General features: G+C 27.0%; 1 protein-coding gene across 1 annotated transcript in view; it reads left to right on the forward strand.

Annotated features, from left to right (window-relative positions):
- The first annotated feature begins 230 nt into the window (after window positions 1–230).
- stas (Transmembrane protein stas) overlaps window positions 231–17939 on the forward strand; it is a 36570-nt gene continuing 18861 nt past the window's right edge. Inside the window, exons 1-2 of the mRNA XM_075302523.1 lie at window positions 231–873; window positions 3995–4316. Coding sequence (XP_075158638.1) covers window positions 831–873; window positions 3995–4316 — 365 coding nt within the window. The 5' untranslated portion in view covers window positions 231–830. The remainder of the gene's footprint in view (window positions 874–3994; window positions 4317–17939) is intronic.

Here is a 17939-nt window from a genome sequence, read left to right on the forward strand (position 1 = left end):
AATTATATTTACCCTCAAACTGAAAAGTTGTTGCATTTGAAAAACGCTCATCCTGTGTTTATTGGGTGGTTTTCAGCTTGAAAACTGAACATACAATTTTTTGTGATCTGGCCACACCGCTGTCATACCGGTAATTATCGATTTGACGATGATTTAACTATCGATAACTAACAATCAGACGATTACAAAAAGTACAATATCGATTATACGACCTGTGGTCTGATGTTATTTTGTTATATACTTGCGGAGAAAGAACGTTGCTACGTGCTCTTGTAATTGCTATTGTGCTCTTGTAATTGTTTTTTTATAATAACAATAATAATAAAAGATAAAAAATCAATAAAGAAAAAGAAAATTAAAACATTTGTGAAATACTTAAGTGAGAAATTGTAATAATCTGTAACAATTGCAGATCTTTGTTTGGAAAAATCACGCGATAGAAAAAAAAAACAACAAAAAAAAACTACATTGTTTCGCAGCTTTACAGAGCAGAATATAATTAAATTTTGTACTTATGGTCTTTATTACGGGTTAACAGAGTTATTTAAACGATCTTCAATTTATATGAGCTCTTCAATTTACATAAAGAAGTCGTGAATTCTAAAATTCAAGTGTACACGGAAATGAAATAGAAAAAAATCTTGTGTGTGTGTCTATCTGTGTGTTACTGCCCACCATATATACAACAAATTGTGTGTTCTATTATTTGTACGTGTTTGTAACCAAGTTTGGATCTGCTTCTGTTTCCACACAACAACACCATATAACACTAGCAACCCAGAACCAGCCATCTGAAAATACGTAACTACGTGTAATTTTATAATCAAATAATGGACTTTGAAAATACGCCCTTATTAGAATCCGCGGGTATAGGTAATACACATCGCTAATCTTTGTAAATATGTACATAAAAAAAAAATACAAGGGTGTGAAGATAAATTCGCGATTTAAAATTTTGGTTTATGTCTCGGCTAAACAATTTTTTGTGAGGCGAATTTAACTTGTGGATTTTTTTTTGTTCCCGTCAATATGGTTTTTGTGCGGCCAATTCACCAAGAGTGGTTTCCCAGATATGGGCCCTCCAATATCGGGGCTATATATAGCCGATATCTGGAGATGGTATATCTCAAATACTGTACATGATACTTTGGTTTTTTTATTTTGATTTATTGTCCTTGTCAATATCTATTACTGACATTCTGTCTGGTGAATTCATCACGAATGGTTTCTCAGATATGTGCGATCCAATATCGGGGCTATATATAGCCGATATCTGGTGACGCTATATTTCAAATATTGTACATAAGATTTTAGATTTCTTAATTCTGATTTTTTTTATCCCCGTCAGAATGTCCCACTGGAATTTTGTCTGGTCAGTTCACCAAGAATGGTTTCCCAGATATGGGCGATCCAATAACAATGTTATATATAGCCGATATTTGGTGACAGCATATCTAAAATACTATACATAAGACTTCTGAAGTTTTATAAGAATCTTATTTTCGTAGCCATTAGATTTTGTCAAAATTTTATTCTATAGAATATTTTGTCAAAATTTTATTTCTATCGAAAATGTTGTCAAAAATTTATTTCTATAGAAAATTTTATTTCTATAAAAAATTTTGTCAAAATTTTATTTCTATAGAAAATTTTGTCAAAATTTTATTTCTATAGAAAATTTTGTCAAAATTTTATCCTCTGTTGGTTAAGCTACTCTTGTAGTTTAGTCAATGTATGGTTTTAAGCTGAAATAAAAAACAACAACAATGCTTAAAGAACAAAACCAACAATAACAAAACAAAACAAATGGAAAATTTTATTACTATAGAAAATTTTGTCAAAATTTTAGGAGCAACTCTAGTTGAGCTATACCTCGTAAAAAAAATTTTTTGGGTCGATAGAGAATTAAATTTGACATCGAAATAAAAAGTAACCGGTTGGCGGTCGCAACCGGTTAACCGGTTATTCGAGCCTAAAGTGTAAGCAAATAATCGTTAATAAAACCGGTTTTAGTAAACCGATTACTTTAAAATATACATCACTAGAAAGTTAAAGGTACGACCTTTCAAATGAGGTACAACTCACTCCGTTTAGGTTTTAGATGAAAAATACGTGTTTTTGAACCGGTTTTTTTTTGACAAAACCGGCCTTTAATCCAAAAACGCTCGATGTAAAGGTACAAAATTACTAATTGCATTGTGTAGCTAACACTTCTTCCTATCAAAGTCATTTGCAAGCCGATATCTCCGTTAGAACCGGATATATTTGATCTGAAATTTAATTGTAACCGTAAAATTTGAATTTATCGTTAATAAAACCGGTTTTAGTGAACCGATTACTTTAAAATGTACATTATTAGAAAGCTAAAGGTACGGACTTTCAAATGAGTTACAACTCGTAAAATTTGAATTTTGCCAAAAAAGAATTGTATTCAATTTTAATTCAAGAGAGGGTAGAATGAAAACAGATCCGGTTTAAAACCGGTTATGGTTTGAATGAACTGATTGTTCCTAAAGCCACATCATTAATCGCGCGATTTTTTTGAAATAATTTTTCATTTTGTCTTTTCAAACCGGATATGGATAGGATCTGGGTAATATGTCTAATTGTCGGAATAAGAAAGCGCCGCAGCCAAAAAATTTTTTCAAAAAAATCGCGCGATTTTTTTGAAAAAAATTTTTATTTTTCATATAATATATATGGATATCACCGGTTATAGTAAAGATAGCAGCTTAACTTTGACCTTGACGGAAAGGTAGAAGTGTTAGCTACACAAAGCAATCCGTTATTTAGTACTTTTATATGGAGCAGTTTTTGAGATATAAGCTTATTTATAAAAAACCGGTTCCGAAAAATACAAGTTTTTACCCGTACAGCTGGAACGGATGAAGCTGATATAACGGTTCATACATCATTTTAAAGGTCTCTTCAAAACCTTTCTAGCACTTTCAAAAGTAATCGGATCTCTGATGCACTTTCAAAAGTAATCGGATCTCTAGAACCGGATATATTAAGGATTTTTAACTTACACTTTAGAACCGAATAACCGGTTATCCGGTTACGACCGCCAAGAAAAAAAGTTGTTGTTGTAATCTACTCAAAGAGTACTACCATCTATGAAGTTTTGAAAAAAATCTGAGAGGTATAGCTAAACTAGAGTTTAGCCAAATTTTATTTCTATAGAAAATTTTGTCAAAATTTTATTTCTATAGAAAATTTTGTCAAAATTTTATTTCTATAGAAAATTTTGTCAAAATTTTATTTCTATAGAAAATGTCAAAATTTTATTTCTATAGAAAAATTTTGTCAAAATTTCATTTTTAAAATTGAAAATTTTGAAAAATTTTTGTGTAAAAATTTTGGTAAAATTTTATTTCTATAGAAATTTTTGTCAAAATGTCATTTTTATAGAAAATTTTGTTAAAATTTTATTTCTATAGAAAATTTTGTTAAAATTTTATTTCTATAGAAAATTTTGTCAAAATTTTATTTCTATAGAAAATTTTGTCAAAATTTTATTTCTATAGAAAATTTTGTCAAAATTTTGTTTCTATAGAAAATTTTGCCAAAATTTTATTTCTATAGAAAATTTTGTCAAAATTTTATTTCTATAGAAAATTTTGTCAAAATTTTGTTTCTATAGAAAATTTTATTTCTATAGAAAATTTTGCCAAAATTTTATTTCTATAGAAAATTTTGTCAAAATTTTATTTCTATACAAAATTTTGTCAAAAGTATTTCCACCACTAAATTGCCTCTTTTTAAGAAAAACTATTTTTTTGGAATGTGTTCCACGAGTTAATTGTCACAAATTTGAATTTTGCTTAGCCGAGACACAATCCACAAATGTAACTCGCGATTTAATCTTCGCACTATTGAAAAACACTATCTGGAAATCCATTATTTGAGCTGATTAATCTAAAATTCAATTTATTTGTTTTTTTATTTTTAATTTGTTGTGTTCTCGTTCTTCTGCTGCTCTCTCGTGTTAAAGAAGTGGCAGAAAAAGAATTAAATCGTCGTAATTACAAATCAACAACAACAACGACAACATCTGAAACATTAATTAATTCAATGTCACCATCTCCAGCATCACAAATACAACACAATGGAAAATCCAATTCTTCAGCTACTAACCATCATAACAACAACAACAACACAATACCGCCAACAACAACGAATCATTCCACTAAAAAACCAATGTCTGCTGCGGATCGTAGAGCTACCAAAAAATCCCTTTTTATTCTAGCTGGAATCTTTATAACGTCATTGGCAGCAATGTTTTACGTCTACATGATATTCCCTGAACTGAATGAGTAAGTGTTTACTGTGTTTACTTCACCACCATCACTATAAATGGCTTGCCCCTCTAAAAACAAATGGGGGTAAACATAACAACAATGTGGACGGACTAGGAACTACGACATAAGAACTTGTTTACAAACTATATTTGCGACTTTTATTTAAATGGGCTAAAAATATACCCAAACAACTCGAACATATGGAAGCATTTGATTGTTATTGCGTTCGCAATAAGGCCGAAAATTTTATTAATTTCCCAAAAAATAACAAAATCAAACCCCAGTGTGGATTACAATCGTCTATCTACCTCTCTTTTGGTAGAAAGTCAAAAATCAAATTCAGTTTGTGGAGCTAAAATAGATTCCCAACTAATTTGAATCCAAACCAAATCGAAAAATTTCCCCTAAGATCCAACGAAGTAAAATCGGCAAGATCAATGTCTATGGAATAGTAAAAAGTCCAATGTCACAACCCATATTTATATTTGAAGGTGGGTTCTATAGCCATCTTAAAACGGAAAAATTCTTCGAATGACTTGAGAGTGAGAGTGGAAATACAGAATAAGTTATGTACTGCAATGGTCTAAACTTCCAACTTCTTTGGCTGCAAAAATAACCTTTGTGACATGAGCAAAATTTTTTGGAAGTAAAAGAGTTGGACTTTAAGTCGCAAACCGAAATGAAACAGGGCCACAGATGTGGGACGACGCTAAACCACAACAAGATGTAACTAAAGCATGAAAATCGATAGAGTCGTTAGCCCACTTTTGACTCTATATATAAGAGAAAGTCTAAAACCCTGACCACGCAAAAACCAACTATGGAAATTTGGGGTTTTTTTGGTCATTTGATATTGGGGTTTATTTTCATAATAGAAAAGGGCCCTAAAATTCCAAAAACCATAAAAAATGATGTGGTTGTTTTCCATATATATAATTTTTTTGGGGCTCTACCTACCCACAGTTACCACCCGAACCAAGAGAGAAAATTGTACCAAAAACAACCAAACAAAAAATCTTATTTTGAAAAATTATATTTCCATAGAAATATTTTATCAAAATTTTATTTCTATAAAAATGTTTTATCAAAATATTATTTCTATAGAAAATTTTGTCAAAATTTTATGTCTGTCTATAGGAAATTTGGTTGTTTCCATATATATAATTTTTTGGGGTTCTACATACCCACGGTTACCACTTGAACCAAAAATAATCTACCAAAATATGGAGAAAATTGTACCAAAAAACAACTAAACAAAACATCTTATATTGAAAAATTATATTTCTATAGAAATATTTTAACAAAATTGTATTTCTATGGAAATATTTTATCAAAATTTTATTTCGTTATTGTTGTTTTTTTGTTTTTTGATCTCAGCTTAAAGCCATGCATTGACTAAACTACAAGTGTAGCTTAACCAACAGAGGAAAAGTATGCTTGTCAAATTTATTTGGGCAAAGCCCTATAGACTGCAAGATGGTTGGATGTACAGCTGTTTCGGAATTACCACATTCCTCATCAGCATCCTCTACTTGCAGCAAAACTATCAACCAATTATCAGAATAAATTCGGGTAATTCACTCAACCCAACGTGAACTGCACTTGAACCTACCGAAAAAGGGTTTGATAGTCGGCTACTGCCTAAACAAATTTGCCAGCATATCTCTTTTCCTTTGCCAAACTCAAATCATCGATTTGTATGTATTTGGCTGGGTTTGTTTTTGTTTTTCTATAGAAAATTTTGTCAAAATTCTATGTCTATAGAATTTTTTTTCAAAATTTTCTGTCTATAGGAAAATTTTGTTAAAAATTTTCTAAAATTTTATTTCTATAGACAATTTTGTCAAGATTTCATTTCTATAGAAAATTTTGTCAAGATTTTATTCTATAGAAAACCTAAACAATCCTGAGTTGTTCAGACCTCAGAGATTCAGACAAATATAAACCTGCCTTTATTGATCCTTCTGCCAACCAACAATTTCAACAACATTTATGTCCATAGAAAATTTTGTCAAAATTTTATTTGTTTACAAATATAAACCTGCCTTTATTGATCCTTCTGCCAACCAACAATTTCAACAACATTTATGTCCATAGAAAATTTTGTCAAAATTTTATTTGTTTAGAAAACTTTGTCAAAATTTTATTTTTATAGAAATTTTTGTCAAAATTTTATTTTTATAGAAATTTTTGTCAAAATTTTATTTCTATAGAAAATTTTGTCAAGATTTTATTTCTATGGAAAGTTTTGTCAAAATTTTTTTTAAAAATTTTCCAAAATTTTATTTCTAAAGAAAAAATTTTCAAAATTTCATGTCTAAAGGAAATTTTGTTAAAATTTTGTTAAAAATTTTATTTCTATAGAAAATTTTGTCAAAATTTTATCTCTATAGAAAATTTTGTTAAGATTTTTTACGAACGGTCCCATCGCCCACTTTCCCGCCCCTTCCGACCATGAGGGCCTCGTCCCCATGACGTAGGGACAGCGGACCATGGCGGGGTCCGGATCGCCCACTTTCCCGCCCCTTCCGACCGTGAGGGCCTCGACCGTGAGGGCCTTTGTCAAAATTTTATGTCTATAGAAATGTTGTCAACATTTTATTTCTAAAGAAATTTTTATCAAAATTTTATTTCTCTATAAAATTTTGTCAAAATTTTATTTTTATATAAATTTTTGTCAAAATTTTATTTCTACATTTTATTTCTATAGAATTTTTTTTATTTCTATAGATAATTTTGTCAAAATTTTATTTCTATAGAAAAAGTTGTCAAAATTTTATATCTATAGAAAACTTTGTCAAAATTTTATTTCTATAGAAAACTTTGTCAAAATTTTATTTCTATAGAAAACTTTGTCAAAATTTTATTTCTATAGAATATTTTGTCAAAATTTTATTTCTATAGAAAATTTTGTCAAAATTTTATTTCTATAGAAAATTTTGTCAAAATTTTATTTCTATAGAAAATTTTGTCAAAATTTTATTTCTATAGAAAATTTTGTCAAAATTTTATTTCTATAGAAAATTTTGTCAAAATTTTATTTCTATAGAAAAGTTCGTCAAAATTTTATTTCTATAGAAAATTTTGTCAACATTTTATTTCTAAAGAAATTTTTGTCAAAATTTTACTTCTCTATAAAATTTTGTCAAAATTTTATTTCCGTAAAAAATTTTGTCAAAATTTTATTTTTATATAAATTTGTCAAAATTTTATTTCTATAGAAAATTTTGTCAAAATTTTATTTCTATAGAAAATTTTGTCAAAATTTTATTTCTATAGAAAATTTTGTCAACATTTTATTTCTATAGAAAATTTTGTCAACATTTTATTTCTAAAGAAAATTTTGTCAACTTTTTATTTCTATAGAAAATTTTGTCAAAATTTTATTTCTATAGAAAATTTTGTCAAAATTTTATTTCTTTTGGAAATTTTGTCAAAATTTTATTTCTTTTGGAAATTTTGTCAACATTTTATTTCTATAGAAAATTTTGTAAAGATTTTATTCTATAGAAAATTTTGTCAAAATTTTGTTCTATAGAAAATTTTGTCAAAATTTTATTTCTATAGAAAATTTTGTCAAAATTTTATTTTTATGAATTTTTTTTTCTTAACTTTTATATCTAAGAAATATTTTTTTTTTAAATTTTATGATAAGAAAATTTGCCAAAATTTATTTCTATAGAAAATTTTGTCAAAATTTTATTAAAAGAACATTTTGTCAAAATTTTCTTTTAAAATAAATTTTAGTTCTATAGAAAATTTTGTCAACATTCCAAAATTTTATTTCTATAGAAAAGTTTGTCAATATTTTATTTCTATAGAAAATTTTGTCAAAATTTTATTTCTATAGAAAATTTTGTCAAAATTTTATTTCTATAGAAAATTTTGTCAAAATTTAATTTCTATAGAAAATTTTGTCAACATTTTATTTCTAAAGAAATTTTTGTCAAAATTTTATTTCTCTATAAAATTTTGTCAAAATTTTATTTCCGTAAAAAATTTTGTCAAAATTTTATTTTTATATAAATTTGTCAAAATTTTATTTCTATAGAAAATTTTGTCAACATTTTATTTCTATAGAAAATTTTGTCAACATTTTATTTCTAAAGAAAATTTTGTCAACTTTTTATTTCAATAGAAAATTTTGTCAAAATTTTATTTCTATAGAAAATTTTGTCAAAATTTTATTTCTTTTGGAAATTTTGTCAAAATTTTATTTCTATTGGAAATTTTGTCAACATTTTATTTCTATAGAAAATTTTGTAAAGATTTTATTCTATAGAAAATTTTGTCAAAATTTTGTTCTATAGAAAATTTTGTCAAAATTTTATTTCTATAGAAAATTTTGTCAAAATTTTATGTCTATCGAAAATTTTGTCAACATTTTTTAAACATTTTCCAAAATTTTATTTCTATAGAAAATTGAATGAAATTTAGAAAAATGAAATTTTTTTTCTTAACATTTATATCTAAGAAATATTTTTTTTTTAAATTGTATGCTAAGAAAATTTGCCAAAATTTATTTCTATAGAAAATTTTAGTTCTATAGAAAATTTTGTTAAAAATTTTCCAAAATTTTATTTCTATAGAAAATTTTGTCAAGATTTTATTTCTGTAGAAAATTTTGTCAAAATTTTATTTCTATAGAAAATTTTGTCAAAATTTTATTTCTAAAGAAAATTTTGTCAAAATTTAATTTCTATAGAAAAACTTTGACAAAATTTTATGTCTATAGAATATTTTGTCAAAATTTTATTTCTATAGAAAATTTTGTCAAAATTTTATTTCTATAGAAAATTTTGTCAAAATTTTATTTCCATAGAAAATTTTGTCAACATTTTATTTCTATTGGAAATTTTGTCAAAATGTTATTTCTATAGAAAATTTTGTCAAAATGTTATTTCTATAGAAAATTTTGTCAATTTTTTTTCTATAGAAAGTTTCGTCAAAATTTTATTTCTAAAGAAAATATTGTCAAAATTTTATTTTTATGAAAATTTTTTTTCTTAACTTTTATATCTAAGAAATATATTTTTTTAAATTTTATTCTAAGAAAATTTGTCAAAAATTTATTTCTATAGAAAATGTTGTCAAAATTTTATTTCTATAGAAAATTTTGTCAAAATTTTATTTCTAAAGTGTATTTTCTAAAAATTTTATTTTAAAAGAAAATTTTGTCAAAATTTTATTTCTTATAAAATTTTGTCAAAATATTATTTTTGTATAAAATTTTGTCAACATTTTATATCTATAGAAAATTTTGTCAAAATTTTATTTCTATAGAAAATTTTGTCAAAATTTTATGTCTATCGAAAATTTTGTCAACATTTTTTAAACATTTTCCAAAATTTTATTTCTATAGAAAATTTTGTTAAACATTTTCCAAAGTTTTATTTCTATAGAAAATTTTGTCAAGATTTTATGTCTATAGAAATTTTTTTCAAAATTTTGTTAAAAATTTTCCAAACTGTTATTTCAATAGAAAATTTTGTCAAAATTTAATGTCTATAGAAAATTTTGTCAAAATTTTATGTCTATAGAAAATTTTGTCAAAATTTCATTTCTATAGAAAATTTTGTCAAAATTTTATTTCTATAGAAAATTTTGTGAAAATTTTATTTCTATTGGAAATTTTGTCAAAATTTTATTTCTATAGAAAATTTTTGTCAAAATTTTATTTCTATAGAAAATATTGTCAAAATTTTATTTCTATAGAAAATTTCGTCAAAATTTTATTTTTATGAATTTTTGTTTCTTAACTTTTATATCAAAGAAATATTTTTTTTTTAATTTTATGCTAAGAAAATTTGCCAAAATGTATTTCTATAGAAAATCGTGTCAAAATTTTATTTCTATAGAAAAATTTGTCAACATTTTATTTCTAAAGAAAATTTTGTCAAAATTTTATTTTAATAGAAAATTTTGTCAATATTTTGTTTCTATAGAAAATTTTGTCAAAAATTTTTTTCTATAGAAAATTTGTGATGTGCCTCTTCGTTGGAGAGGAATATTTTGCAAAATCTACCAAAACATATTCATATCTACCAATCCATCAAACAGTAAAAAATCTAGCATTTTTGGTAGAATTCTACCAACTGTGACAACCGGGGCCCATATTCATAGCCCCGATACGCGTCACCTTTACGCTTGTCCAGACAAAACAACCCGACTCACTTCCGACGAGTCGCTCGTGTTCTGGCGACACCAGTTCACAGTAAAACTCACGCTCATGCGCCCAATAATTCGGCCTTGTATAGCAACATAATCACAGCACTATGGTAAGCTGACTATAAAAATTTCCCTCAATATAAAATTTCACTTCACCGCGAAAGCTTTTGTATTACAAATCTAAAATAAATGAAATGAGCCCAATAATTCGGCATTGTATAGCCATATATGATCGTTTCAATCTTCTCCAAGTAGTCTGTATGAATCACTTTTGTAAATTCCGGGGTTATGAAATTTTCGGGACAGTCTAGGCATTCTTCAGAGCATCTTCGCCTGGAAGAGTAAAACAAAATTATATCGTCTACTCTTAAACTCAGACAGTTTCTTTTAAAAGTCTGAACCCAAAGGAAATGACTCATCGTACATAGCATCCAAGCAACCTACGTTATCACTGTGTGATTTACCTTCCAAATACGAATGACCGATAATGCTCTTATTCGCTAACGATAATGAACTATACTATAGTAATTTGATTTTTCAACACCCTTGTATAGGTTTTCGGATTTCTATTTGGGCTATCTATTTATTGGAATATTTGAAAATCTAAATTCAAAGACATAAACTTATAAAAAAAAAACACATCAATTTTTCTATGAAAAAGAAGTATCATTCAAAAGATTGTTCAATTTCACCTACTAGTATTTTATAGGAAAACATGGTAACACATGTTAATGAAAGTATTACATAAATTCTCAAGACTAATCCAGTTATTATTGTTCGATTACAAAAATTGAATATTTGAATTAAACTATGATGCCATATCCTTGTCACAATTGCAACCAGTTTAGGCTTACGGTATGCCTATGAAGTCTATGAAATTACTAAACTTTTCTTTACGACTGATGGTTGTATGTGGCTTAGCTTTCATTTAACGGGGAATTGTTTTTGCACTTGGACCATTTGGCCAAAATAATGGATGTTACTTAAACCAAAAATATATAACCCAAGTTTGTTACAACAAAACGGGTTTCTACTTTTCAAAGAAATTAAAAGTCAAAGTCATAAAACGTTGAAAAAAAGTCTCTTTATGTATATACAACGAGTGTAATATGGGACCTGAGTGTTGATGAGTGCTTTATGCCTCATCTTATTCGATATTCGTAACGAACGTTAAATAAATTCCAAATTAGTTTATTGAACTTTTGTCATGGGGCCTGGAATGGGGTTTTTTTCATTATTGAATAAAATTTAAAATTTAGATTGAAATTTTTAAATTACTTTTTAGTGGTGGTTTATTTGATGATAAATTTATAATGTTTTTTGGATTGTAATCTGGATTTAATATTGAATCCAGATCGCATTTTGAAAAATTGCAAAGAAACTTGAAAATATATTGTTAACAATTTTGTTATAAAAAACCTAACATTTTAATTAAAGTGCACACAGAGAAGGAATATGATCACCCCAACCATGTTCCAAGAGCAAAATGTTACTTTTTCACGGAAAACATGTAGCATGTTTGTCGAAACCATGATCTTTTCTCGGAGATTATGTATCTGATTTCGGAAAGCATGTTATGCTTGACGAGAAAAGAATATTTTTGCGACAAAAATGCTACATGGTCGATGTGAAAAAGTAACATGGTGCTCTTGAAACATGTTTGAGGTAATCATATTCCTTCTCTGGGTGTGGGATATTTTAATTTAATATTTATTCATTTGACCAATCTGCAATGGTTATTAATTTAAATCAAAGTTCCATTAGCTACTAAGTAGTAGCAGATAATGGTACACTGGGTGTGTTTTACTGAAGAAGGTGGGATATTACACCTTCAAGTATCGCCTTCAATCTGCACACCTTCTCGAATTTAAACTGCAAATCCCACATCACACACACAACACATCCCCAACCGTACAATAAAGACAACACCCAACAGTTCGAGTGCCTCTGCAATGATTACAATACAGTGAAACCTCTCAGAAGGGGGTCACCCACGGTCCCCCAATTTTTTTCCCATATTTGACAGGTTAATTTTAGTGGAGTAAGTATCCTCTCTTTTTGACAGTGTCCAAGTCTGAGAGAGTTTACTGTAGTTGCTTCAGAGGTATTTCATTACCACACATACATTTTTTCTGATTCAATCACGAAATTAATTGATCCAATTAATTTTTTTAATTGAAATGTCTTCAATCACAGAATTGATTGTTGATTTAATTGAATTGATTTTTAATTGATTTAAAAATTAAATGGCAGCCAATTAAAACATTAATTGGTCTAATTAAAAAATTAAGTGATACTATTAATTTGTATGATTGATTTTTGTTTCAATTAAAAAATTTGTTGAATCAATTAAATTTTTAATTGAATATTTTTTTTAGAACTCAATTAAGATTTTAATTGGAAACATTTTCGTGAATTTTTTTTCTGTGCAGGGAAACTGAAAAAATTAGTCGGTCTATTGACAAAACCTGAACAATCCCGAGTTGTTCAGACCTCAGGAACTCAGACAAATATAAACCTGCCTTTGTTGATCGTTCTGTTGAAGAAACCAACAATTTGAACAACCCCCACACTGCTGAAAATTTACACATTCGATTAGCCACCAGAACTCAAGCGGGCACAATGCCCACCAAAATCTTCGGATCTCAGCCGATTAGACTTTTGCGTCTGAGCCACCGCGGTGCATTGGGTAGCATGGCCGCCTTGAAGACACAAGGTCGTGGGTTCGATTCGACCAAGCACCAAAAAGTTTTTCATCGGTGGATTATCCCACCTCAGTAATGCTGGTGACATTTCTGAGCGTTTCAAAGCTTATCTCAGTGGTTTCACTGCAATTTGGAACGCCGTTCGGACTCGGTTATAAAAATGAGGTTCCTTGTCATTGAGCTTAACATGGAATCGATCAGCACACAGTGATAAGACAGTGAATTACCCGAATTTATTCTCATAATTGGTTGATAGTTTTGCTGCAAGTAGAGGATGCTTGCATCTTGCAGTCTATAGGGCTTTGCCCAAATAAATTTGACAAACATTCTTTTCCTCTGTTGGTTAAGCTACACTTGTAGTTTAGTCAATGCATGGTTTTACGCTGAGATCAAAAACAACAATAATTTTCTATGGAAATAATATTTTGACAAAATTTTCTATGGAAATAAAATTTTGACAAAATTTTCTATGGAAATAAAATTTTGGCAAAATTTTCTATGGAAATAAAATTTTGGCAAAATTTTCTATGGAAATAAAATTTTGATAAATTTTTTTATAGAAATAAAATTTTGACAAAATTTTCTATAGAAATAAAATTTTCTATAGAAATAAAATTTTGAAAAAATTTTCTATAGAAATAAAATGTTGACAAAATTTTCTAAGAAATAAAATGTAGACAAAAATTTTCTATAGAATTAAAATTTTGAGACAATATTCTATAGAAATTAAATTTTGACAAAATTTTCTATAGAAATTAAATTTTAACAAATTTTTTTATAGAAATTAAATTTTGACAAAATTTTTCTATAGAGATTACATTTTGACAAAATTTTCTATAGAAAAATCATTTTGACAAATTTTTTCGATAGAAATAGAATTTTGACAAAATTTTCTATAGATATACAATTTTGAGAAAATTTCTATAGAAATAAAATTTTGACAAAATTTCCTATAGAAATAAAATTTTGAGAAAATTTTCTATAGAAATAAAATTTTGAAAAAATTTTGTATAGAAATACAATTTTGACAAAATTTTCTATAGAAATAAAATTTTGAAAAATTTTCTTTAGAAATAAAATTTTGAGAAAATTTTCTTTAGAAATAAAATTTTGAGAAAATTTTCTATAGAAATTAAATTTTGGCAAAATTTTCTATAGAAATTAAATTTTAACACATTTTTTCTATAGAAATTAAATTTTGACAACATTTTCTATGGAAAAAACATTTTGACAAATTTTTTCTGTAGAGATTAAATTTTGACAAAATTTTCTATAGAAAAAATTTTGACAAAATTTTCTATAGAAATAAAATTTTGACAATTTTTTTCTATAGATATATAATTTTGACACAATTTTCTATAAAAATAAAATTTTGACAAAATTTTCTATAGAAATTAAATTTCGTTTTGTTTGTTATTGTTGGCTTCTCTTCAATCGTTATTGTTGTTTTTTTTGTTTTTTGATCTCAGCTTAAAGCCATGCATTGACTATACTACAAGTGTAGCTTAACCAACAGAGGAAAAGTATGCTTGTCAAATTTATTTGGGCAAAGCCCTATAGACTGCAAGATGGTTGGATGTACAGCTGTTTCGGAATTACCACATTCCTCATCAGCATCCTCTACTTGCAGCAAAACTATCAACCAATTATCAGAATAAATTCGGGTAATTCACTCAACCCAACGTGAACTACACTTGAACCTCCCGAAAAAGGGTTTGATAGTCGGCTACTGCCTAAACAAATTTGCCAGCATATCTCTTTTCCTTTGCCAAACTCAAATCATCGATTTGTATGTATTTGGCTGGGTTTGTTTTTGAGCGTGCTTCCTCTATCTTCATTCGTTTTGTTTGTTATTGTTGGCTTCTCTTCAATCGTTATTGTTGTTTTTTTGTTTTTTGATCTCAGCTTAAAGCCATGCATTGACTTTTTCGGGAGGTTCAAGTGTAGTTCACGTTGGGTTGAGTGAATTACCCGAATTTATTCTGATAATTGGTTGATAGTTTTGCTGCAAGTAGAGGATGCTGATGAGGAATGTGGTAATTCCGAAACAGCTGTACATCCAACCATCTTGCAGTCTATAGGGCTTTGCCCAAATAAATTTGACAAGCATACTTTTCCTCTGTTGGTTAAGCTACACTTGTAGTATAGTCAATGCATGGCTTTAAGCTGAGATCAAAAAACAAAAAAACAACAATAACGATTGAAGAGAAGCCAACAATAACAAACAAAACGAATGAAGATAGAGGAAGCACGCTCAAAAACAAACCCAGCCAAATACATACAAATCGATGATTTGAGTTTGGCAAAGGAAGAGAGATATGCTGGCAAATTTGTTTAGGCAGTAGCCGACTATCAAACCCTTTTTCGGGAGGTTCAAGTGTAGTTCACGTTGGGTTGAGTGAATTACCCGAATTTATTCTGATAATTGGTTGATAGTTTTGCTGCAAGTAGAGGATGCTGATGAGGAATGTGGTAATTCCGAAACAGCTGTACATCCAACCATCTTGCAGTCTATAGGGCTTTGCCCAAATAAATTTGACAAGCATACTTTTCCTCTGTTGGTTAAGCTACACTTGTAGTATAGTCAATGCATGGCTTTAAGCTGAGATCAAAAAACAAAAAAACAACAATAACGAAATTAAATTTTGACAAAATTTTCTATAGAAATTAAATTTTGACAAAATTTTCTATAGAAATAAAATTTTGAGAAAATGTCTACAGAAATATAATTTTGACAAAATTTTCTATAGAAATACAATTTTGAGAAAATTTCTATAGAAATAAAATTTTGAGAAAATTTCTATAGAAATAAACTTTTGACAAAATTTTCTATACAAATTAAATTTTAACAAATTTTTTCTATAGAAAATAATGTTGACAACATTTTCTACAGAAAACAAATTTGGACAACATTTTTTATAGAAATTAAATTTTGACAAATGTTTCTATAGAGATTAAATTTTGAGAAAATTTTCTATTGAAATAAAATTTTGACAAAATTTTCTATAGAAATAAAATGTTGACAAAATTTTCTATAGAAATAAAATTTTGACAAAATTTTCTATAGAAATAAAATTTTGATAATTTTTTTCTATAGAAATAAAATTTTGAGAAAATTTCTATAGAAATATAATTTTGACAACATTTTCTATAGAAAAAAATTTGGACAACATTTTTTATAGAAATTAAATTTTGACAAATTTTTCTATAGAGATTAAATTTTGAGAAAATTTTCTATTGAAATAAAATTTTGACAAAATTTTCTATAGAAATAAAATATTGACAAAATTTTCTATAGAAATAAAATTTTGACAAAATTTTCTATAGAAATAAAATTTTGACAAAATTGTCTATAGAAATAAAATTTTGATAATTTTTTTCTATAGAAATAAAATTTTGAGAAAATTTCTATAGAAATATAATTTTGACAAAATTTTCCATAGAAATAAAATTTTGAGAAAATTTCTATAGAAATAAAATTTTGAGAAAATTTCTATAGAAATATAATTTTGACAAAATTTTCTATAGAAATAAAATTTTGAGAAAATTTCTATAGAAATAAAATTTTGAGAAAATTTCTATAGAAATATAATTTTGACAAAATTTTCTATAGAAATAAAATTTTGAGAAAATTTCTGTAGAAATAAAATTTTGAGAAAATTTCTAGAGAAATATAATTTTGACAAAATTTTCTATAGAAACGACATTTTTAAAAAAATTTCTATAGAAATTAAATTTTTGACAAATAAATAAAAATAATAAAAAATTAAAAACATAGGGATTTGTTTTGCATGACATATCAGCCACCTTGTATTTACCAGTTATTCGCTTTTAAATATATTAGTAATTTTATTAGAATCTAATTTTTTAGTTAATGATTGTTTACCATTTTGATCAAACATTGCAAAACCTTTGCCAAGAAATTAAAAAAAAAAAAAAACAATCAAAATCTTGTAATCTGAAACTCGAAAAGAAAGAAAACAAGATCTCATGCTAGCCTATATTGTAAAACAAATGCAAAGTGCAAGTGAATATGAATGTGGCACAAACTATTTACACTTATGGGTGTGTGCCATATATGTCGGAAAAAATCATACGATACGGATGTTTGCTTTTTAATCAAGTTCAATGTGATTCAAAAGATTCTCACAGCGGACGTACACGATACTACCAAAGACATCTTGTAGAGATCGCCACAGTGCGCGATATTTATGTTTTTCTTTTTTTATTATGTTTTTTATTTTCTGTTTATCTTTCCACTGGGTTTCTCTTCCGTCTACGAGACGATATGATGGTGTGACTGGCTAAGAATTTATTTATTTTGTTCTTATTTTAATTACTGCTGTTGCCAAGAAAAATGCATATAAAGAATAATACTTTTCGATTTGAGAGGGAGAAAAAAAAACAAAAAAAGTATATACCTCCATTGGATTATTTAGATGGGAAAATAAGAGGAAAATTCCTACTTTTTTATAAATGGAGGTCGCGGTGTTTTTTTTTTTTTTGTGAAGGGAATATTATCGAATTTCACTCCAAAATAATAATTTTTAAAATTTTCAATTATCGATCGGGAAATTTAGTTTGCAAAAATGCATGTTAAATTCCGCTGCCTATTAATGATCTACCCTTGATCGCATTACTTATTGTGTTGGATTTCGCCATCAAACATCTGTGTAAATATGTCAGAAGGGTTACTGACTGTTGGAGGGAGATGCTTAAGATATGGTAACAACTGTTGCTTTGTTGGCAATTTTTGCAATATAAT

The sequence above is a fragment of the Haematobia irritans genome, chromosome 3 (genome assembly GCF_050003625.1).
Source record: "Haematobia irritans isolate KBUSLIRL chromosome 3, ASM5000362v1, whole genome shotgun sequence".
Taxonomy (NCBI): Eukaryota; Metazoa; Arthropoda; class Insecta; order Diptera; family Muscidae; genus Haematobia; species Haematobia irritans.